Below are 22990 nucleotides of genomic sequence, written 5' to 3' on the forward strand. Positions count from 1 at the left end.
TATAAAGAAATGAAACACGTGATTCTTTTTTCCACACACATCATCCTCTTCAGTAGATAAAATCATGGATAATTTTCTCCTTTCAATTCTGTATTTTATGATTTTTCTACAGGTGCCACGAATTAAAAGTTGTTTGGAAAAGCTAGGTATCTTTTTCACTATAAGTGGGGAGGAAGGTATGGGAGGCTAATACTCTATCATGATATTGCTATGCTCTATTTACTAATATTTTAATTAAATATCTCTTATGATCATAAGCGAACATGAAAAACCCCTTCCACAGTTGTCTGTAGACACTAATTCTACTCCTTAAACACTAAGGATGAGGAAACATCTAGGGCACCAGGACACAGCCAGGCAAGACGCTTCGAGACTTTACTGACGTTCCCTTAAATTAAGGGAAATTGAGTCCCGGTCGGCTCAGCGCCTCTCCGCGGCAAGATGAGGTGGAGACATTTAAGACGGTCCCTAACTTGACGGCGCGGAGACTTATGGGAAATAGAGTCCTCGTACTTGTCCGGCTCCCCAGGGTGGACCGGGGGAGGCGGACTTCCGGCGTCCCCCTGCGCTTGCGCACCTCTGCCTGTCTGCGTGTTCGCGCACGCGCACGCGCACCGATGCCGCGGTTCTCCCGCTTCCTGTCTGTACCCAGGTCGCTTCTCGTCCTCGTTCTCAGTCTTTGGCCTCCCGCAGGCAACGGTTCAGGGGCCTGCGGGGGTGGACGCTGGCCGACACCCAGCTGGCGCAGACTGTGCGGAGGCTCGAGCGGGGACCTCTGAGCGCGAGCCGCGGAGCCTGCGGCCTGAGCCAGAGGGGTGGAACGGGCGGCGGCGCAGGGGCGGCGGGACCCGGGCCCGACCGTCTGCAGCGTGCAGGACTGGGAGCCTCTGGGAGGGACGTTCCCCTGAAGGGATTTTGTTCCGTAGGCCCAGAGCCAGCTCCTCGGGACCAGCGGCCTCGGGAAGCGGAGAGGAGAGATTCTGGGAGACGAGCAAGCGGGAGAAGCAGCCCTCGGCCCGGAGCCTCGGAAGCCTGAGGCCAGTCAGCGGGCCCCGGCGGGGTAGGTGGTGCGTCTGCGGGCATCCAGGCAGTTCTCGACCCTGCGGCCCGCTGAGAGCGGGGCTTGGGGGAGCCAGCCCGGGCCGAGGACACGAGAGAGCGACAGGGAGGGTTTGTCCGCGTCCCGGAGGTGGAGGGGCTGGGCTGCAGGGCCGCGGAGGCTGCTCCTGGATGGGCGCCCACTGGGACTTGTGAGTTCTGGGTGTCCTGGGGGAGTAGGGGCGGCCGGCTGGGCTGTGGACATTCCGCATCCACTTCTCCCTCCACACCCGACACCCCTCCTCCTGTCGCCGCCTCGAGATGGCGAGCGTGTCTCTAAAGTTGCATTAGCACCTTGGTTCTCGAATCTGAATGTGTGCTGAGCCCTCCTCGGGTGTGCCCTGTGGAATCACTCAGTGGAGTGTAGGATAAGTCTGCGAGGCTTCTGTGCTGCTGCCTCGGTTGAGGGAGGAAGAGATTGGGCCTGAGAAGGGAGGTGACGTGCCTAGGTCACCGAGTGTGTAGGTGGGATTGCTGACAGGACCCAAACTCCCAGGTCAGTGTTCTGTCCACTCTATTACAGTTTCTTTAATAAAAGATTTTTAAGTGTAGCAGTAACTAAGTTGAGTCAGGTAATTTAAAAACAATACCGTGTCCTGATGCACATATGTTCCACTTTTCAGAGTTCACATGTTCCCTTCCTGTGGAATCTTTGATTGTAAGAAATTTAAAGAGATAGAAAATACTTTTTTGTTTTTGTGCTTCATTTTAATGATGGCAAACTATATGAAAAAGAGTCAGTGTTTGTACTGACTAATCAGAGTAACCTGATCATGTTGGAGTTACCGGGGTTCAGATATGTGTTTCTCCCTTATCACCCTTTTCGCGTCTTCTGAATATTCATAGGGTATCATTTTATTGAGCTTTCTTCGGTGGTTCTGATGCAGGAGGTTACTGCCAGATGACTCACGGCTTCAATTACTTCCTTCGCTTCCTCTAGGTCCACCGTTAACAGTCTACGCTTTTCCGAGAGCAGCAGAAAATGAATGAGTCCCAGGTGAGTTTTCCTGTCTGTGTATATATTCCCCCACTTTGTTTTGTAATGCATTTTAGAGTTTTTATTAGGGTCCATACTTTAAAATGGGAAGGTGGACACTGATAAAAGACATCATCATGTAAAATATGGGTGTTACAAAGTCACGTTGGCACCTAGACTTTGTAGAGTTCAAGTGTGTAGGTAGTATCGTAGTTCAGGGCTCCCGGGGCTGAGCTGCAGATGTGGCTGATGTTCTTGACATTTCCAGAAAAAGGAAAGTACCGTCCCTTACGTGATGTGTGTTGACTGTAAGAAGAAACCTTTTTTATTGCTTGTGGTTCTTAAAGACTTCCTAGGACTTGAAAAACATGTGTTTGTTGAATTTGGTGCAGTTGTGGATAGCTCTGCCAGTACAACCGTTAAATCACTGCAGTCTGTGGCTTGTACTCGCTGCTTATCTAAACCGAGGACCTGCTGCCCAAGGAGGACTTGGTGCGGGTAGTTTTTTTCCCAGGCTCCAAAATACTGTGATCCAAATAGAGGCATTTACATTTGACTCTTGAGTCCAGGAATAAAACCTAAATTAAGGAATGGCCTGCTCATTCTACAGGTATTTCTGTTAGTGTTTGGTTTGCACAGTGAACAAGACAGACAGATATTCTCCAGTAAAGATGTCCTCACTTCCCATTCCAGCTCTTGGGGTCTTGGTTTTGTCCTTACCACTCTTCTGGATCTGTTGGTAAAGATGAGCAGTGACCTAATTGTGGTCGATCTAGTGGATGTTTTCCAGCCGTTACCTAGGTGGCCACTCACCTGCCTCTGACATCTGTTACTTACAAACTCACAACATCTCCCTTTTCTTGGCTTTTAAAGAAATTTATTTATATTTCTGTATGTAGCTTTAAATGATAGTCTTATAAAAAGTGGGTGATGATAACCCACAAACCATTCTTTCTTAGTGTATAATATCAATGTTCCAAGTTTCACCGTTTTCTAAATGTTTTTCAGTTTTTCCTTTTCAATGAGAATACAGATTGAGTCCATATGTTGCCGTTGGTTGATGAGTCTTGGATTGTGTTGATTGCATTGCCATCATTTTAACTAACTTTTTTTTTCTGAACCGTTTGAGAGTAGGTATATGGTATGCCCCCTTGCCCTGTAACATTTCAGTTGTACCTCGAAAGATCAAGAATATTTTCCTACATATGCTTAGCACAGTTGGTGAATTCAGGAAATTTTTTGTTGATATAATACATTAATCTACAGTTTACCTTCCCAGTCATTTCCTTTATAGTAATTTTTTATTTCTCATGATGGACCCAGTCCAGAAATATGAATCACATTTAGTTGCATGCTTTTTAAGTCTGTTTAGTATGGAATAATTTCTCAATGCCATTATGATGATTGAAGAATACAGGCCAATTATTTTGTAAAATTCTCTGAATTTAGGTTTCCCTGATATTTCTTCATGATGGGATTTAGATTGTGAATTTGGGGGAGGAGCACTGCATGAATAATGACTCTCTTAAAATCTATGGCCCAAAATAGTGTCTCCCTTGGAGAAGTTCCGTGTGCAGGTGAGAAGGGTGCCGGTTCTGCTCCATCAGGTGGCACGTTCTGTAAATGCCAGTCAGCTCTAGTTGGTAGTGTGGGGCCGTATCCTGTGTCCTTGCTGACCTTCCGCCTGCTTGTCCTGTCAGTCGTGAGGGTACTGACAAGTTGCATCCTGCAGTTGTGCAATTGTGATTTGTCTGTTTCTCCTTGAAATTCTGTCAGTTTTTGCTTCATGTATTTTATTGAAGGATACCTAAGTGCTGAAGATTGTTATGTCCTCTTGATTAATTAACCACTTTGTCACTGTGCAGTGGCCTTCTTTATCCTGGTAATATTCTGTGCTGTGAAATGGAATCTCTGATATTTGTAGTCACTCCAACTTGGAGTAGTGCTGGCATGCTGTATCTTATTCTGTCCTTTTATGTTTAATCTGTTTACATCTTTGTATGTAAAGTACATTGCTTGCAGGCAGCATATAGTTGGGTCTTGTTTTTTAATCCAGTTTGAGAATTTTTGCCTGTGAATGGGGGTGTTTAGACCACTTAGATGTAATGTGATTATTGATCTCACCGGTTAGGTTGTAGTCTGTCGTCTGTCTTTCTCATTTGCTCCATCTTCTTTGTCTTCCTCCCTTTTGATTGACTTTGTTTTATGATTCCATTTTATATCCTTTGTTGAATTGTTAGCTGTAACATTTGTTATTTTAGTGGGTGCTTTAGGGTAGGGTTTATAGTATATAATTTATCATAGTTTATCTTCAAGTAATACACTATTTCACTTAGAGCCTAGGAAGCTGCTGTTGTTTCTCTATTTTGGTATTTACACTACTGTTGCATTTAATTTTTGCGCGTGGTACCAATCCTGCTATAAGTGTTACTGAGTCCAAACTCGTTCTTCTCACTGCACGACAGCCAAATAAATTGGGAGATGAAGTGTTTGGGCAAGGAGTAGCAACTTTATTTGGAAAGCCGGCAGACCAAGAGGATGGCAGACTCATGTCTTGGAGAACCATCATGCTCCAGTCAGAATACAGGCTCTTTTTATTAAAAAAAAAAAAAAAAATAGGGGAGGGGGTGTGGTTCATTGTTGCAAACTTCATGCTGTAGGAATTCTTTATTCTTGCAGCCGTCCATGTTAGTCAGGCCATGGTGTCCCTGTAAACCTCCAACAAAACAAAGGTTATTCTCTATTTTTCAACTTACCATCTCTGAGTTACGTGCAGAAGTGCAAACATCCTTAAAGGTCAGAGCCCCAAGAACAGGCTCTCCTGGATATTTCAGGCTAAAGGCAACATTGTTTTATAAAAGGTGCAGACTAAGCCTAGAAAACAGGGCACAGTGGTTAAAACTAAAGGAACAGATCCAATATGGAGTCAGATTTGTTCTCCTCTGTTATGTAAGTTGTTATTTTTAATTAAACAGTTTATCTTTTAAAGAGATTTAAGTACTGAGAGAAAGTACATAGTTAACCATTTCTGGTACCTTTATTCCTTTGTGTGGATCCTCATTTTTATCTGCTGTCACTTTCCTTCTGCCCAAAGGACTTTCTTTAACATTTCTTTTAGTTGATATTGAATTCTTTCAGCTCTTGTATATCTGAAAATGTCTTTATGTTGCTTTCACTTTTAAAGGGATCATTGCTGGATTTTTTTTTTCCTCCAGTACTTTAAATGTCTTCCTCCACTGGCTTCTGGCTTACATTGTTTCCAAGAGAAGTCTGATGTCATTCTCATCTTTGTTCCTCTGTAGATAACATTTCCCCCCCACCTGTGCTGCTTTTAAACATTTCTCTTTATCACTTGTTTTTAGCCATTTGATTGCGATATGTCAAGGGACACCTCACTTTATTGCTCTTCACAGATAAAGCATTTTTTACAAACTGGAAGTGTCTGGCAACCCTGCGTTAAGCAAGCCTGTTGTCTCCATTTTCCCAACAGCTTTCCTCCCTTTGTGTCTCTGTGTTACATTTTGGTAATTCTCACAGTATTTCAAACTGTTTCATTATTACTGCATTTGTTGTGGTGATCTGTGCTTGGTGATCTTTGATGTTACTATTGTAGTTGTCTTGGCATTTTTTTAAGCAGTAAAGTAGTTTTTAATTAAAGTACCTACTTTTTATTAGACATAATGCTATTGCACAGTCAGTAGACTGTAGGATAGTGTAAGCATAACTTTTATATGCTCTGGGAAACCAAAACATTCATGTAACTTGCTTTATTATGATACTTGCTTTATTCTGGTGGTCTGGAACCCAACCTGTAATGTCTCTGAAACATACCTGTATCTTTATGTTTTTGTGCTCAGGGCATCACTGAACTTCTTGGGTCTGTGTGTTTATGGTTTTCATCAAGTTTGGGACAGTTTTGACCATGATTTCTTCCAAGTATTTCCCCTTTCTCCCCCATTCCTTCTTTCAGTGGTTTCTGTTTTATGTATATATGTGTACGTGTATATATATATGTGTGTATGTGTGTGCATATATATATATATATATATGTATATTTGTTTTGTTGCTTTAAATTGTTCCCCAACTCACTGGTGTCCTTGATTTTCTTTTCATTCTTGTTTCTCTGTGTGCTTCATTTTGTGTAGCGTGTTGCCATATCTTCTTGTTCACTGGTCTGTTTTTCTGCGGTGCTGTTAATCTAGTCCGCTGTAGTTTTCACCTCAGGAAGATATTGTAGTTTTTGTCCGTAGAATTTCAATTTGAGTCTTTTTTTAAAGTATCTTCTCTGTCTCTGCTCAGTTTTTTTGACCATATGGAATACAGTTATCAGCCATTTTAATGCTTTATTAAATGTCCCAGTTGTAACATCTGTGTCAGTTTTAGGCCCATTTCAGTTGATTGATTATTTTCTTTCTGGGTTGTGCTTTCCTGCCTTCCCCAACTTGTCAACTCTCTTCAGCACTGTCTGTTTCCCTTCCCTTCTCCACAGCTGGAAACTCTCAGGGCAGCAGCTTGGGCTCATCTTGTTTATTTCCTGTCTCTCCTGGGTTACTGTCCTTCATTGCCTGGTGATGAGTGCCTTGAAAACCACAGCTTTGAATATTCTGTTTTTTTGGTGTTGTTTCAGATGGGAGGGTAAATCCAGTCCTTGCTCATCTTGGCTGAAAGCAGAAGTGCTGATGTCTCTATTTTGAGTCACAGTTAGAAAGCCTTTCCCCACATGAACGTTACGGAGAAACTCACCCGTGTTTTTCCCGTGTGGTTTCATGTTTCACATTTAGATCATTGATTCAGTTGGAGTTTATTCTTTTACGCTGTAAGATATGGATGCAGTGTTATCCACATCTAAATGGTTATCAGTTCCTGTAATACCATTTATTAAAAATCAGTTCTGCTAATAGTTACAATTTTTCAGTCACGTATCATCATGATGTATAACCATAAAGCCTGTTTCTAGACCTTGTGCTCTCCCGCTGCTGTTTCCATTGATGCCTCCTGGACCGAACTGGTTTACCATAGGGGTTGTATTTTAAATCTGGTGGTGGTAGGCCCACTTCATAGCTTCTGTTTTGGAGATTTTCCTAGCTGTTCTTGATTAGTTTTCCCCCTTCATCTGAACTTTAGTGTCCACTTGTCTAGTTCCAGGAAAAAGCTTTTCCCTATTTTTGTTGCCATCACATGTTTATAACGTAGTTCACAGTGACTGACATGTTTATGTTACTAAGCTGACCTGTCCGTCCAAGAGCAAGGAGAGCCATTCCGTCCATTCAGGTCTACTTCTCTGTCTCTTAGGGGTGTTTTTTAACATTTTTTCTAGTATAGGTTTTGTACATTTCTCATTAAGAGTTCTCTTTTCTGTTGCTGTTGTAAACTGTGTGTACACTTGTGTTACACCTTCTTATTGCTTTATATGATGAGAGCTGTTGCTTTTATGTATGTTTACTCTATATTCTGTTACCTAACAAGAGTTCTTTTTGTTGGGTTCCATTGTTGATTCTCCGAGTTTTCTAGGTGTAGTATGTCATCTGGGAATAGAAATAGTTTTACTTTTTCTTATTATTAGGCCTTTAACTGTTCCCTCTAATTGGAGATAATGAGCATTTTGCCTTGGTTCTAATTAATCTTAGTGGGAATGTGTCTGTTGTTTTCCTGTTAAATTTTGACTTTGGAACTAAGATGACTGAAGCATAAGTGTGTGCGTGTGTATATAAATTTAAAGTGTATACTTGTGCTTGTGTGTATATATCACACTAAAATGCATGTACATACATATATTCATGTTAGTGAAGTATTCATCAGTTCATATTTTCTTTGAGTTTCTTTTTAAATCACGTATTCATTTGAATATTGTTGGAAAGCGATCTTTTCAACGTCTTTGGGAATTTAAGATTTTTTTTTCTTAGCTGTATTAAAATAGCACATTGTACTAATAGATTTCCAAATATTAAACCAGTCAGTATGCTTTAAATAAGTCCCATTTGGCTATTACGTATTTTCTTTTCAATCTGGTATTGGATTTTGTTTGCTAACATTTTGTGTATATAAACAGTGTAGGTATATAAATGATGTCTGTGCGGAATGTAATTCTTTTTAAGTTGAAGTACAGTCAGTTACAATGTGTCAGTCTCTGGTGTACAGCACAATGTCCCAGTTGTGCATACACATATGGAATGTAATTAATTTTATTTGTTGGACTGATGAGTCTTCTAACCCCTGCCTCTTCTTGCCTCCTGGCCTAACTAAACCCAGAAGGACGTTAGTTCCTGTAGGTGATCTGAAGGCTCATTTGGTTTGCCTGTGGATAATCCTAGGCTCTTGGGGAATCTCACCTGTGGGGCCTGCCGAGACGTGGCTGTACCAGTGGGTGCAAGCCCTTCATAAGCAGGAGGGAAATGGGACGTGTTTGCTGAGCATTTCCCTTCCGCAATACGAGTTAAATGTTTGCAGTGCCAACAGCTGCTCCTTCCAACAACCGAGAACCCTTTTTACTGGTCTCTCAGTGAGGTTTCCCCATCCCCGTGTTCACCCCGTGCTCACTGCTGTTGGAGCTCTGGGTTTCAGTGGAGTATGTCACTGAGTGTTTTAAGGAGACTGTTTTCTTTGATATAAATTGTTTTGCTTTTCTGAAAATACCGTCACAGTGTCCTTAGGCTTAAATGATAGTTTGGCTTGGTATGTGGTTCTAGGTTCAGAATCCTTTTGTCTTTGAATGTTGTGGGCAGTTCTCCATTGTTTTCTCTCAGTTGAGAAATGAAATATCAGTTGCCAGGGTAACTAGTGTATTTTTTTTTCTCCATAACTTTTTAGGAATTTCCCCTAATTTTTAAATTTGATATTTTATCAGGAAATTTCTGGATCTCACTATTTCCCTCCTCCCCCAGTATTCTTTGCCCTTTTTGATTATTCTTGTTTTGTTTGTTTGTTTGATGATTCTTCAGCTCAGGAATCATTTTTGGTTTTGCCTTTGATGATTTTTTTTTTGGTCTTTTTTTTACCCTCTATAATCTCTTTTGGAAGGTGTTGAAGCTGTTGGATCTGGCTTGAATACCTCAAATTTTGTTTCATCATTTCAATTTCTTGTTTTCAGAGAGATTTCCTAAGTTATGTATTCTGTGTCTCATTTGTTATTCAGGCTTCTTGTTTGAGGATTTTTAAAAAATTCAACAATCCAGTCTTTAATTTCTAAATTTTCTCCAGTGGCTTTTTCATAGCAGGATATTCTCATTTTATGGAAACAATATCCTGCTTAATTTATTTAAAAATATAAATCAGTAGAAAAAAATGTAAGTTGTTTCTTGTGTGAATTCGATTCGGTCGTTGTTGAGTTGTTCATCTTGATGCTTATTTTTTATTTGTGTTGTTTTCCTCAATCAGTTGATGATTCTTGATTTTTTTAAATTTCACTTTTTGAGGGAATAGTTACTAATAGCTAATGTGAGCGAACGCAGCCAGCGAGCCCATTTCATCCCCTCTCCTTTGTGGGGGCGGCAGCAGAGCTCTGAAGGTGAGTGGGTCGGGATATGGAATTAGATGTCACTGCATTTTTTTTCTTCCACTTTTTTTTTGTTGTGGTAAAATATATGTAATGTAAAATTTAGTATCTTAACCATTTTTCAGTGTATAGTGCAGTGGTATCAAGGACATTCAGATTGTTCTGCAGTCATCACCAGCTTCGCTCTCCGGAGAACATCTCATCTTTCAAAACTGAAACCCTGCCCCCGTTAAACACGAACTCCCCACTCCCTCCTCTACCCAGCTCCTGGCAATCACCGTGTGACTTTCTGTCTCTGTGGTTTTGATTCCTCTAAGTACCTCATCTAAGTGGAATCGTACAGTATTTGTCCTTTTGTGACTGGCTTGTTTGACTCAGTATGATGTCCTTGAAGTGGTAGCATGTGTCAGAATTTACTACATTTTGAGGCTAAATCGTATTCCTTTGTGTATATATATCACATTTTGCTTAACCATTCATCCTTTGGGTTATTTCCACATTTTAGCGGCTGTGAATAATGCTGCTATGAGCATGGGTGTGGAGACACCTCTTCAAGTCCTTGCTTTCATTTTGAGGGGAGTATAGACCCAGAAGTGGTATTGCTAGATCACATGTTCTGGTTTTCATTTTTCTGAGGAACCACCGCGCTGTTTTCCGTAACAGCTGTACCATTTTATGTTCCCACTAACAGTGCACAAGGGTTCCAGTTTCTCCAAAACATGTAATTTTTTGGGGTTTTTTGATAGTAGCCATCCTAATTGATGTGAGGTGGTGTCTCATTATAGTTTTGATTTTTATTTCCCTGGTTATTGATGTTCAGCATCTTTTTATTATGCTTATTGGTCATTTGTAAAACTTCTTTGGGGAAATGTCTATTGAAGTGCTTTGCCCATCTTTTACTAATTTACTTAATTATTTATTTTGCTCTCCCTTTTTAAAATCATATTTTTGTTTTTAAGTTTTGGGAGTTCTCTATACATGCTAGAAACTGATCCCTTATCAAATATATAATTTGCAAATGTTTCCTCCCATTCCGTGGGCTGCCTTCTGGCTCGTCAACTGTGACTTCTGATCTGCAGAACCTGTGGGCACCACTGCATTTTGGGCCAGTGGTGAGTTGATGGACAAGGTTCAGTTGCTTAGACTGCTTTATGGTAAGAGCAGTTTTCCGAGAGCTGTTTTAGGAAAAACATCCATGTCCAGCATGCGGAGAGTTGACTCTTTGTCCGGATTTGCCTGAGACAGTCTTGGGTTACACCTCCGCTCCTGGGATCCCACCTGGTTGATCATTTGTCCCAGACAGCAGTTTTCTGTTTGGACAGTAAATGTGTGATCACCTTGATTGTGAGCTCTGCAGTGTGTTGCACTCTGCTCCGTCTCTGGCCACGGTGCCCATGGCCAGAGTCACCGTACATCGGCCACTCTGTGTACTGAGAACAGGAAACCTCTCGAGCTGCTTGGTTGGTCTGTGGTTGATTTCTCCGTCAGCCAGTCACTCTCCTGCCACGGGAGCCCACGGCCCTCCTGATGGGCCTGGAGGCGAGTCTGCTGTTCATTTATGCTGCGGCCCAGCATCCGCCCCTGAGTGGCTTGTGTTCCTTGGTCCTGGTTTCTCATCTGCTCTAGTCCATAAATCAAGAATTTCCTCAAAGAAGTTCCTGCTATTGGTAACTTCTGTGTTCCATCGCTCTTGTGAGAATGTACTCTGCTTTCATATTTCTTTCAGTTGGGCTTTTTTGATTTTTGTCTTATCTTTGAGTCAGGAGACTAATTGTGTATGTTCATCTTCTCTCTCAAATTAGAACCAACTCTTCTTTATCAAAAAATTGTCCGTAAGAAAGTGCCTTCTTGGTCTCTGCCCTGTGCCAACCTCTTTCGTGTCGATACTGCTTCAGGTTTTGTCGTGGGAACTTTTCATATCACATCATCTCCTGTCCCCCTTACTCCTGGGGTACCCACTAGGCCTGCCAACATAGAATTAAAATAGTTTGCTTCTCTTCTGTTAGCCTGCCCTGCATCTTGTATACGTCACTCTGACAGTACCTCAAGCATTCATTCAGGCACCAAATTTTCATTGCTTCAAGGATGAGATGTGTGAGATATGATGTTTGAGATAACACTTGAAGGAAGTAGGAAACTTAGCTGTGCAGGTAGCTGCAGACCGCCAGCTGTCAGAGCAGAGCAGGAGGTCAGAGGGCGACAGGGCTGACCCAGGATGGACTGAGCCCTGCAGTGTGCCAGCAGGAGGAGGTCGGGGAGGAGTGCCCACCGGCAGAGGCGCCAAAGGAGACCACAAGGAATAAAATGCATGTGTTCACTGACCCAGCATCCTTATCAGGCTGCGAGCTGTTTGAGAGCAGGAATGGTGTTTCATTATCTTAACGCCCCCAGAACTCAAGAGGCTTCAGTCGCAAAATTGGAACTCTTTTTTGTTTGAGAGTTTCTGAGTGGTTTGGGATTTGGGGGGGCATGTTAAAGAACCCAAAGGCAGTGTCTTTCCAATATGGTTTGTTTTCCTCCCATGATCTGTTAAAAAAAAAAAAAATGGAGGTTTTCAGTGCTCATAGTTAACTTTACAGGGAGCTGGGTGAGCTCTTGTCCCACGAGTCTCCTTCATGTCCCCTGTTTGCAATCGTGGTGCCATTGTAGGGACCAGTGTCATTCAAGGACGTGGCCGTGGACTTCACCCAGGAGGAGTGGCAGCAGCTGGACTCCAATGAGAAGACAACCTATCGGGACGTGATGCTGGAGAACTACAGCCACCTGGTCTCCGTGGGTGAGTGGAGCTGCTTTCGGGGCCACTGCTAGGGGTGAGGGTGAGGGGGCTTCCAATTTAATGGTTTTATGCTTGACTTTGAAGAAATCAGTGATAAGTCCTTTTAATTCCTTTTGGGCACCAGGTAGAGGATGTGTGTCTGCTTCTGCACTGAAAGGTTCTCATTTTGCTGAAGTGCAAAATCAGTGCTTTACTGTGTGGCTTCTGAAGCAGCACCTTCTCCTCCGAGGCCTGGAGCTGAGCAGCTGGTCCAAGCTCGGCACTTTCTCCTTCACAGGGTACGACAGCACCAAACCCAACGTGATCGTCAAGTTGGAGCAGGGAGAAGAGCCTTGGACAGCAGCCGGTGAACTCCCGCGGCAGGCTCACCCAGGTGAGGCAGTGGGACGTGACGTTCTGTGAGTGGTTGCTCCATCCTTTGGGAGTGACCTCAGATGCCCCAGATCGCACTCCCAGGGCCCAGGTAGCGCTCCCCCTCCAGCACACAATTGCACGCTCCCTTTCTGGCCTTACACTGGCTTACATTTTAAGGGATTCTCCATGGTTACCAGGACTAAAGATGCCTTCCCTTTGTCTCATGCTGTCCCTAACTTACCTTCTGCCTCATCGCAAGATTCCTTTGTTTTCAGACAGTCAAAAATCTGACAGAAAAGTTAACTGGAGACTTTCCTGGTCATTCTTTCTGTCTTCCATCCTCTTTCCTTCCCTGCCGTGGATGCCTCTGGCTTGTGTTCTGCCCCGGGTTCACTCCCACCTCTAGGCCCTCAGATCCCAGCCTGGCTCTCTCCCTAAGCTTATTCGTATTCAGATACATGTTGTATAACTTTGTGTTAAAGGTATTTTAAAATTTAGGGAAAGGAGGCCTTCAGAAAGCTGGGAAGAGGTTTGATAAATATTTGAAGGCTTCCCCTGAAACATAGGTAGGTTTTGAGCACAGCCAGCATGGGAAGTCAGACTGAGTGAACAGAAGTGTGTGCAGACTTAGGGTTGGGAATGAGCAGGGCAGAGCCTAGGCTTCCTGGAGCAGAAGGTGTGCTTGGAACAGGAGTGCAATGGTAGTTTGAATATATATTGTGAATCTAGGTAATGAAAAACCTTACTGGTAAATGATAACTTTTCTGTTTTTTTCCCTATTGTCATTTGGGGGTTTTGGTTCAGGGATGTTGTAGATTTCTGAGCACGGAGCTGTCAGTGTTGCGCTGAACGTGGATGAGAGTAACTATAAATAGTGCAGAGGATCCCCAAGTTTGTAAGATACATAGAAATAGAAGTTAACATCATAGGAGCTACTGTAGGAATCTGATATTGAAGGTTTTACACCAAATGAAACCTGGGATTATGGGAACTCTTATTTGTATTCAGAATTAGGTTGCAGTGTCATACCAGGAACGTGGCTGGTTTTGGTAAATTTAAGTCAGTAAATTGAGAGAAAATTCATGGCAAAACTTCACAAGTATTTGTATTTGTTTCGTGTCGCTGTTCTAAGTGGTTAGCATATACTAATGAATGCAGCGTTCTCCCAGCCCTCTGGCTTAGGAACTGTTGTCTGCATTTCAGGTACATGAAACTGTGTCATAGTTAAGTAACTTGTCAAGGTCCACCAGCCTGTGACGCGTTGGAGTTGGGGTTCTAGTGCTCATTAGCGCTGTTCTCTGTTGTGAAGGGAAGTTAGTTGGTGCTAAGACCACAGACCCCTTCAGGGAGCTGATCTTACTGGAGACATTGGTCTACCTTACATTTCTTTCAGATGTGTGCCTGAGTCTCTCCTTCCAGGTCCCTGTGATTCAGGGCCGGGGAGTTGGAGCCCTGGTTGTGGAACTGTCTCTAAACATGAAGAAGCTGGAGTGTTTAGAATGGTTCTTTGGATTTATGTGCAGAATAGGAAGGCAGAGATTTTGGAAAGGTCTGGGTTAGAATGTTACCGTTCTAATCTTCGTATGGAGTGATACCTGATGGTTTAATGTCAGTTGTGATCTTTTTCTCCCAAACATCATCCATACTTGAATATTTCCTTTGAATGTACGTCCAGTGGTGGTGCTCATCCTCCCACCAGCCCTGCTGGCTCTGGGTCCTCCTGTTTCTGCCTGGATCTAGCACTCGTTGGAGACTTTGTCCTCTGCTCATGATTTCTTCAGTTTATTTCACCTTTTCTACCAAAGTTTTGAACATATTTGTAAAGTAACAAAGCTACTTGTGTTCAGTGTGAGCTTATTCTCCCTTCTTCTTCTACTGCTAAGTCCGCATTCATCCCTTCCACATTCCTCCTCCACCCCCAGGTGTCTGTCTGCCTCGTATGACAAATCAAGGAGAGAGGACTATACGCTCATGATTACAAATATTTGTGGAGATTAGCCCTGAAGCCAGAGTCAAGCCCACGCTGGGCCCACTCCTGTTCTGTAACTGGTGTGCTCAGATTCACAAGGCTTGTTTCATTTTACTCTTTTTCAGAAGTCTGGAAAGTTGACCTGATAGAAGGAAGCCAAGAAAATGGAGACGAACGTCCTGGGCAGGCTGTTGATACCAGTGGCAGAGCCCTGTGCGAAGAGAGAGAGGATGCATATGATAAAACCTGTAACATGGGAACAAGCTTTGTTCCTTCAAGTACAATATCTCTTAATTGTGTCTCATGTGGAAAGACTTTAGAATCTGCTTCAGAATTAATTATTAGTGATGGAAGCTATGCAAGGAAGAAACCTGATGAGTGTAGTGAATGTGGGAAGACATATCATGGAGAGAAGCTCTATGAATTTCATCAAAATGGGGAAGCCTATTCTCAAAATGAAGAAAGTATTCAGAAAATTAATATCTTGGAGAAACCCTTTGAATATAACAAATGCGCAGAAGCCTTAGACAGTGAAGCTGCATTCATGACTCATAAGAGAGCTTACGTGGGGGAGAAGCCCTATGTGTGGAATGATTCTGGATCAGACTTCATCCAGATGTCAAATTTTAATGTATACCAGAGGTCTCAGATGGATTTGAAGCCCTTTGAATGCAGTGAATGTGGAAAATCTTTCTGTAAAAAGTCAAAATTCATTATACACCAGAGGGCTCACACAGGAGAGAAACCTTATGGGTGTAATGTATGTGGGAAATCCTTCAGCCAAAAAGGAACCCTCACTGTACATCGGAGGTCACACCTAGAGGAGAAGCCCTATAAATGCAATGAGTGCGGGAAAACCTTCTGTCAGAAGTTACATCTCACTCAGCACCTGAGGACACACTCGGGAGAGAAGCCCTACGAATGTAACGAATGTGGGAAAACCTTCTGCCAGAAGACACATCTCACCTTACACCAGAGGAACCATTCAGGAGAGCGCCCCTACCCGTGTACCGAATGTGGGAAGTCCTTCTCCCGCAAGTCAGCCCTCAGTGACCATCAGAGGACGCACACAGGGGAGAAACTTTATAAATGTAATGAATGTGGGAAATCCTACTACCGGAAGTCTACGCTCATTACACATCAGAGAACACACACGGGAGAGAAGCCCTATCAGTGCAGCGAATGTGGGAAATTCTTCTCGCGGGTGTCATACCTCACTATACATTATAGAAGCCACTTAGAGGAGAAGCCCTATGAATGTCATGAATGTGGCAAAACCTTCAATTTAAACTCAGCCTTCATTCGGCATCGGAAAGTACACACAGATGAGAAGCCCCACGAATGCAGTGAATGTGGGAAGTTCTCTCGGTTCTCATATCTCACTGACCATCACCCAGCTCATTTAGGAGAGAAACCCTACGAATGTAGTGAATGTGGGAAAACCTTCCTTGAAAATTCAACCTTCAGCGGGCAACAGTCACTTCCCAGAGGGGAGAAATCCTACGAATGTAACATCTGTGGAAAGTTGTTCTCTGAGTTGACGTACTATACTGCACACTACAGAAGTCATTCCGAAGAGAAGCCCTATGGATGTAACGAGTGTGGGAAAACCTTCTCCCATAATTCATCCCTCTTTAGACATCAGAGGGTGCACACAGGGGAGAAGCCCTACGAGTGTTACGAGTGCGGTAAGTTCTTCTCTCAGAAGTCTTACCTCACCATCCATCATCGAATTCATTCAGGAGAGAAGCCCTATGAATGTAGCAAGTGTGGGAAAGTCTTCTCTCGGATGTCAAACCTCACTGTGCACTATAGAAGCCATTCAGGAGAGAAGCCCTATGAATGTAATGAATGTGGGAAGGTCTTTTCTCAGAAGTCATACCTCACTGTGCATTACAGAACTCATTCAGGAGAGAAGCCCTATGAATGTAATGAATGTGGGAAAAAATTCCACCACAGATCAGCCTTCAACAGCCATCAGAGAATTCACAAGAGAGCAAATATGAATGTACTTGATGTGGGAAGTCTCCTCTGAAGTCAGATCTCATTTTAGAAAACCCTCTGCACATAATGAATGTGGGAAACCCAGATGGGAGTCAGATACCACTGCTGAATTCATGTTTCTGGAGAAGGAAGAGCATTTAGGCATTAGATTTATTTTAATCTGAGTTTTCACTGAGAAGAATCCCTAAAAATGCATCAAGCAAAGCCTTCAGCGAGACCCTACAACTCACTGGATGCTAGATCATTTATACAAGAGTGAAACTCTATAAATATTTAATATTTATTTTGGATTCCAATTGTGTCTACATATCAGGGACTTGTACTACAGCAAAATCTGTCTGAGTGAATGTGGGAAACATTGTCTTGGAAATTGCTATACTAAAAGCCATATTTCTGGTATAAAATCAGATGCTTATAGGGGATATATCAGAAGCTATCAGCTCTGAATGAACCTTCATTGCAGAAAATGAAGTTTAAAAATCATCTGGAGTTGATAATGAGGACAGTAGCATTGAATATGTATATGACTGTCTCATGTTTCATAAGTGTGATTAACTAATTCTATGCAAGTCTCTGAAAGTTTGGATTTGATACAGTTTGTGAAAAGGCAGTATTCCTGTGTGAGCATTAAGGTGGCAAAATGTGCTAACATAGGATGTATTGTTGGTGACACATTTGATAGGTACAAAATGGCTGAATACATAATTTTCTATTCTTTAGAGATATTTTCAAATGGGCTTTTAATGAGTGCTTCATCAGTAGAGGGGCCAGTGACTTTTGTAAAGTTTCCAACTGCATTTGAGCAAAAAAAAAAATGTGACTTAAAAATACTGTTTTCATAACCTATGCATAGATCATTTGGAATCTGGTCTGTTCCGTGAAGGACCGCGGTGCTGCTCATGCTGGTGAGACAGGCCAGCTCTGCTGCCACTTGTTTTTTACCCCATAGGTTTGAGTGTGCGACTGTTACGTGATTCAGAAATTTTATGTTTTTATTTGTTATGAATATGGTGTCATTATTTTGTCCACTGTCTCTTATCCCCAGTATTTTGGAACAAATTAATACAAGTTTCCAGCAGGTATTTTTGGTTGATAACTCAGTGTCCTTTCTCCCCTCATGTACTTGGAAGAGTTTAGTTACGTCTTCACGTAACACACGGCAAATCCTGAGTATAATCTAAAACAACCCTGGTAACGTCCATCTGGACAGCAGTAACTCATTTATAGTGGTTGCTTGACCCAGTCCTGGGTGACTAAAACTAACATGGGGTCTGGAAAAAAGATAGAACAGTGATCAAATGGGTCTTACTCCAGGAATGTGAGGGTGTTTTAATAATTTAAAAGAAACAATCACTGTAATATATCACATTGAAGGAAAGTAACCTAGTATCCAGGGAACTCATGGTAAACTCAACGTCATTTTGTGTGGGTGGAAAGGAACTTCCTTTATTGGATAAAGAGTGTCTTAAACTACAACAAACAGCATATTAAATAGTGAACTATTAAAAGTTTTCTCCTAAGATCAAAAAACCAGAGAAGGGTATCCACTGTCACTGGTTGTATTCAGTATTGTGCGGAGGGACCTACCTGGGAAAGTAAGGGAAGAAAAAGGAGGAAAAGGCTTAAGGATTAGAAAGAAGTAAAACTTACTTGCAGATGACATGATTTTATATGTAGGAATATACAGGTAATTAGGACTGAGTAAATTTAGCAGGATCCCTGCCTAGAAGGTCATTTTGCAAGAGTTGGTTTTTTAATATACCAGCAACAAACGCAGAAAATGAAAAGTTTTAAAGCAATACCACTTACAGTAGAATCAGAAATCCTTAAGTGCCTAGAGTGACAAGTTGCCTAACACTATATTTTCAAGAATTCTATCCAAAAAAAAAAAGTTATGGAGCAGTGAGAGGGAGATACCGTGTCCATAGATTCCAGGACAGTCTTAAAAAGGTGTCGGTTTTCCTTAGATTAATTCATACATTCAGTGCAATCTTAAAATCTTAGCAAGTTTTTTTAAACAAATTCATATGTGAATTCAAAAGACCAATAATAATCAAAGCTGTGTTTTAGAGAAGACAAACTAGAGGTTAGAGTGTCAGGTGTCAAGAGCTGTTACAGCCATAGTGATTGGGGCAGCGTGGTTGGTGTTGGCGCAAAGTTAAGCTGACCAGTGAAGCGGAATGTTGCTTCCAGAAACACCCAAGCATACAGTCACTTGACTTCTGGTGAAGGTGATGACGTAACATGGGAAAGGATGTTCTTTCCAATAAGTGCTTCGTCAATTAAATTCGTAATTTAATAGAAAATAGAGAAATCAGCTGAGGTGGAGTGCAGTTCTAAGTAAGGAGTGTAAAATAAGGAGGCTGTAACGAGAAAACCCGCACTGTATAATAACCACACGGGAAGCAAAGGTTTCTTAAGATCCCAAAGGCACTAAATTGTAAAACTAGTTAGTTTGAATATATTATGTTTAAGAACTTCTATTTCTCAAAAAAGACACCATTGAGAAAGTGAACAGGCAGACCACAGAGGGGAGAAGGTACTTGAGTTCATGCACGTAACAGCAGAACTGAATGTGGAAGAGCAGTTGGCAAAGAGCGGTTTTTGGTGAGGGGCCTGGTTTCCTTCACGGCAGCTCAGCCTGGCCGTTGCAGCGTGAACGCCGTAAGACAAAACAGATGAGCATGTCTGTGTCGCAGTAAGACTATTCCCAGACTGGGTTTGGCCAGCAGGCCGTAGCTGCTGACCCCTGATCCAAAATAAACACCTATAGATCAACAAGAAAAAAATAGAAAATGGGCAAAGGACTTGGACAGCCATCTCACAAGATAGACTATCCAGATGGCCAATAAACATTTGAGGAGGTATGTTAATTTTGTTAGTAATCTGGGAAATGGCAGATTTAAGACACCACATGTCACTATTGCCCACCCTCTGAAATGGTGACAATGAAAAGCAGAAAGAATCTAGCATGGAGCTTTGGCAAGGAGATGACGAGCTGGCCGACACTGGTGCTGCCCGCTGATAGGCCCGTGCGGAGAGCGGGCACTTCAGGCCACATCTGTGTGCACCCCTCTAACCCAAAACTGGCAGACACGTGTGGGTGTGTCCCCTGTGCATGGACGTGTCCACCAAAGGACATGCCCGAGACTTTTCGTGGCATAAAACCGCGAAACGATAGAAGACGCCCAGGCAGTAGAGCTTTGCGTGTAAGAGCTGTGTTTTCCTGCATGCGGTACTGTAGAGTGAGGAGGGTGACCAGGTGCAAGCACAGGTGACAGCCGCTCGGCATGAGAACAGGCAGAACTTGCCCATGCAGATAGAAGCCCAGATAGCAGCCAGCCTTGGACAAGGCCGCTAAGGTGTGTTTACCTGGTGCTGGTAATTGGTTCCTAAGTCTGGGTGCTGAATATCTTGAGTGTTGTGTGCACTTAAGATACGTGTATTTTCCTGCATGTATATTACACTTCCATAAAAATTTTTTAAAAATCACAAATGTCTACCATTTTTGTTGCTCAGCACTCTTGCCATATTTTTCTAAATGTTTATGGATATGCTGATTAGCAGGAATTAAATGGTAGATTTTGCATAATTTTGTGCAGGGAATACTCTTAAAGTAGTTCAGTGGCAACTACTAAGATTTCCTACCCTGTGACCTTAAAGTTTAATATAATTTTCAGTAAATATTTGAAAAGGTCACAGGGCATTATCTGTTGTCATCCTACCCTTTTTTGTATATAAATGGGTCTGGCTTGTATAAGTAGGTCTGGACTGCCTCTTCAATAAAGAACTGATGTGTGTAAACCTTTCATATTTTCTCAGGCAAATTGTTTTTGACATTTCTGAATTTGGGGTGCATCTTAACCATCATCTTACCCTAGAGGTGACCTCTGAGATAAAAATCACAATGAGTTTAATCTGATGAGAAATTTTTTTTAACTGTTCAGGTTATCCTTTCGGCAAATGTGAGATACGCCATTAACAGCACAAATGTGAGTGAGTGAAGGAAACAGGAGCTTGCACTGTGAGAAGTGGAAGTGCTTGGCGTGGGGAGTGGGGAGGGCTGGCTGGGTTAATGCCACAATGGAAATTATGACTTCGGATGGGGTGGATGATGCACTTGATATTATTTGGCCTTTCTCGCACTAGATTAGGTGTGATGTGTAAACATGTGGACAGCGCATTGCTTGCTGGTGGAGGGGTCACCAAGGCGTTGGGTGGGACTTGGAGGTGTGATCCCCGCACTGGCTAACTTCCCTCAGCCCACTGGGCTCAAGGGTGTGGTCAAGCAGGGCCAGGGCTCCCCTCCTGTGCCAGAAACCGACTGCCTGCTCAGTGCATCCTGAGCCCACCCCCCACCCCCATGCTTACTGCTGCTCAGCTTGGGGCCAGTTAACTTCAGACTTCTCCCTGAAGTCACCCAAATATGTTAAAAGGCATTAGCTCAAGACCACTTACAGCTGAGGGCAGAATTTCACCGACTGCCTTATTCCATCCCCAGTTACACCCTGGTAGGTTGCCCAGCAAACTAAGCCCTTTAAAAAGGGGAAACAGATGACATGTGGCAGTGACAGTGTCACAAGTGTTCCCCAACTTTCATTATATGAAGGCTACAAAAATTTAAAAGTAACCCTCCCCAAGTACAGTGGTAATCACAACAAAAAAATCCCCTTTCACAAAAAAATCCCCTTTCACATGAACAAAACCAGACCCCCGTAGTGCCTGTCGGTCTGGTGAGCTGCCACTGAATTGCTGACTTGTGAGCAAAGGGTGTGGTGTGGAAACAGAGTCAGGAAGCCTCGGAGGGGAGAGAGGGCAGCTGTGGTCACACTGGAGGGAGGTGTGGAGTCGGCGAAGAGACTGGCGCAAATAGCGCGGCGTCTGCTGGGCCAGACTTCAAAACCGGGTTCTCTCCACACGTGAGCCCAGGGCAGTCACTGCCTGACGGACGGGGCAGTGGGACGGGAAAGCCAGTACTGACCTCCCCAAGCCTGGGAGTGTTCAGACCGGAGTCAGCAGAAATTTGATGTTTCAGTGATGATTTTAAAATGGGGGCTTGGGGGTTCCTTTTGTAGCGATGTTGTCCAGGAGGGGCGCGCGGCCGAGCGCGATCCGTCCCTGCCCGGCTGCCTTCCTTCCGAGGCTGCTGCGTCCTCCATCCACCCTCCCTGGGACGCGGGGGTGTGACTGGCCTTTCCTCCCGCCAAGCGTGCAGGAGCCCCCGGGAGAAATGAGTTCTGGCAAAAAGACTCCTGAGGGCCTCAGCCACACACACACACACACACACACAAAAGACAAATGGAACACCTATGCTGAATAAACATCCTCAAGGGAAAAAGAGTATTGGCAACGTGAAGTAGGGTAAACAGTTCATCTGAAGGGGAATATTAAGTGTCAACGATAAAAATTCAATAGATGAGATGCACCAATGGTTAGAGTGGAAGAGACTGTGCAGCAAAGAGCTTTTGCAGAGGCTTCAGAAAGAATAAGGAGAATGTGGTGTGAAAAGGTCCGAAACAGAGATTTAAGCAAGATACCAAGATGGGGAAAACGCCACAAATGAAGGGGAGGAGCTCCTTGGAGGAGGGGGGAGTGACGGTTTTGTGTATGTGAAAAAACCAGTATGATCTCAAATTGAAAGAGCAGGTGGAGTTTCAAACAGGAAAGATACTGAAACATCTACACTTCATTAAAGTGAAATATAAGAATATCAAAGATAAGATTTCGAAAGCTCCTCTAAAGAGGCAGTCACGCAAAAGATAAGATTTCTCATCTTTCATTTTTAGCCAGGATGAAGTAACAGGAAACCGATTTACTCTCCTGACTAAACAACTGAAAAACTGGGCGAAACAGGTGAAACTATGGCTTTCGGGCATGGGACATCAGGCAGGACAGGCATCCCCGAGAGAAGAGAAAGTGACCCCAGCACATCGCCGGGGGAGACTCTCTGGGCCACCGTGCAGGGAAAGGTAGTCGCCCCGAGTGGAGGAGACAGGGGAGGATTCAGCAAGGAGAGAATTCAGGGAGGCCAAGGAGCTAGAAATCACAGGACGGGGTGAACAGGAGAGACTGCGCAGGGCTCTGAGGCCCTCACACGCGAGAACCCCAAACGCAGGGGTGCTGGGGGCTCAATTCGGGGGCAGGACTCTCCCGGCTCAGCAAACAGAGGCCTGACCGTGACTAGGGGGGCATGGCCTGTTGTAACGGGGCGTGGCCGTGGCTGGAGACTCGCCACGCCCCAGGGTGTGGCTAAAGAATTCGGGCGGGGCCTGCCCTGGGGGCGTGGCCTCTGGCGTGCTGGGGTGGGCGTAACAAGGGGCG

At 43.5% G+C, this 22990-nt stretch overlaps 1 protein-coding gene across 1 annotated transcript; it reads left to right on the forward strand.

The window, feature by feature from the left end:
• Positions 1-598: 598 nt before the first annotated feature.
• RBAK (RB associated KRAB zinc finger) lies at positions 599-20478 on the forward strand. The gene is made up of 6 exons (XM_072943352.1): positions 599-652; positions 927-1060; positions 2039-2095; positions 12216-12342; positions 12620-12715; positions 14791-20478. Exons 3-6 carry the CDS (start codon positions 2081-2083, stop codon positions 16698-16700), a joined length of 2148 nt encoding a protein of 715 aa, XP_072799453.1. The 5' UTR covers positions 599-652; positions 927-1060; positions 2039-2080; the 3' UTR covers positions 16701-20478.
• Positions 20479-22990: the final 2512 nt, after the last annotated feature.

The sequence above is a fragment of the Vicugna pacos genome, chromosome 18, assembly GCF_048564905.1.
Source record: "Vicugna pacos chromosome 18, VicPac4, whole genome shotgun sequence".
In the NCBI taxonomy this organism is placed as follows: Eukaryota; Metazoa; Chordata; class Mammalia; order Artiodactyla; family Camelidae; genus Vicugna; species Vicugna pacos.

What these genes read in the sequence shown, in the direction of transcription:
- RBAK (XM_072943352.1), top strand. An exon ending in CAGCCACCTGGTCTCCGTGG is followed by an intron (nt 12,343 to 12,619) that starts GTGAGTGGAGCT and finishes TCTCCTTCACAG; the next exon opens with GGTACGACAGCACCAAACCC. An exon ending in CCCGCGGCAGGCTCACCCAG is followed by an intron (nt 12,716 to 14,790) that starts GTGAGGCAGTGG and finishes ACTCTTTTTCAG; the next exon opens with AAGTCTGGAAAGTTGACCTG.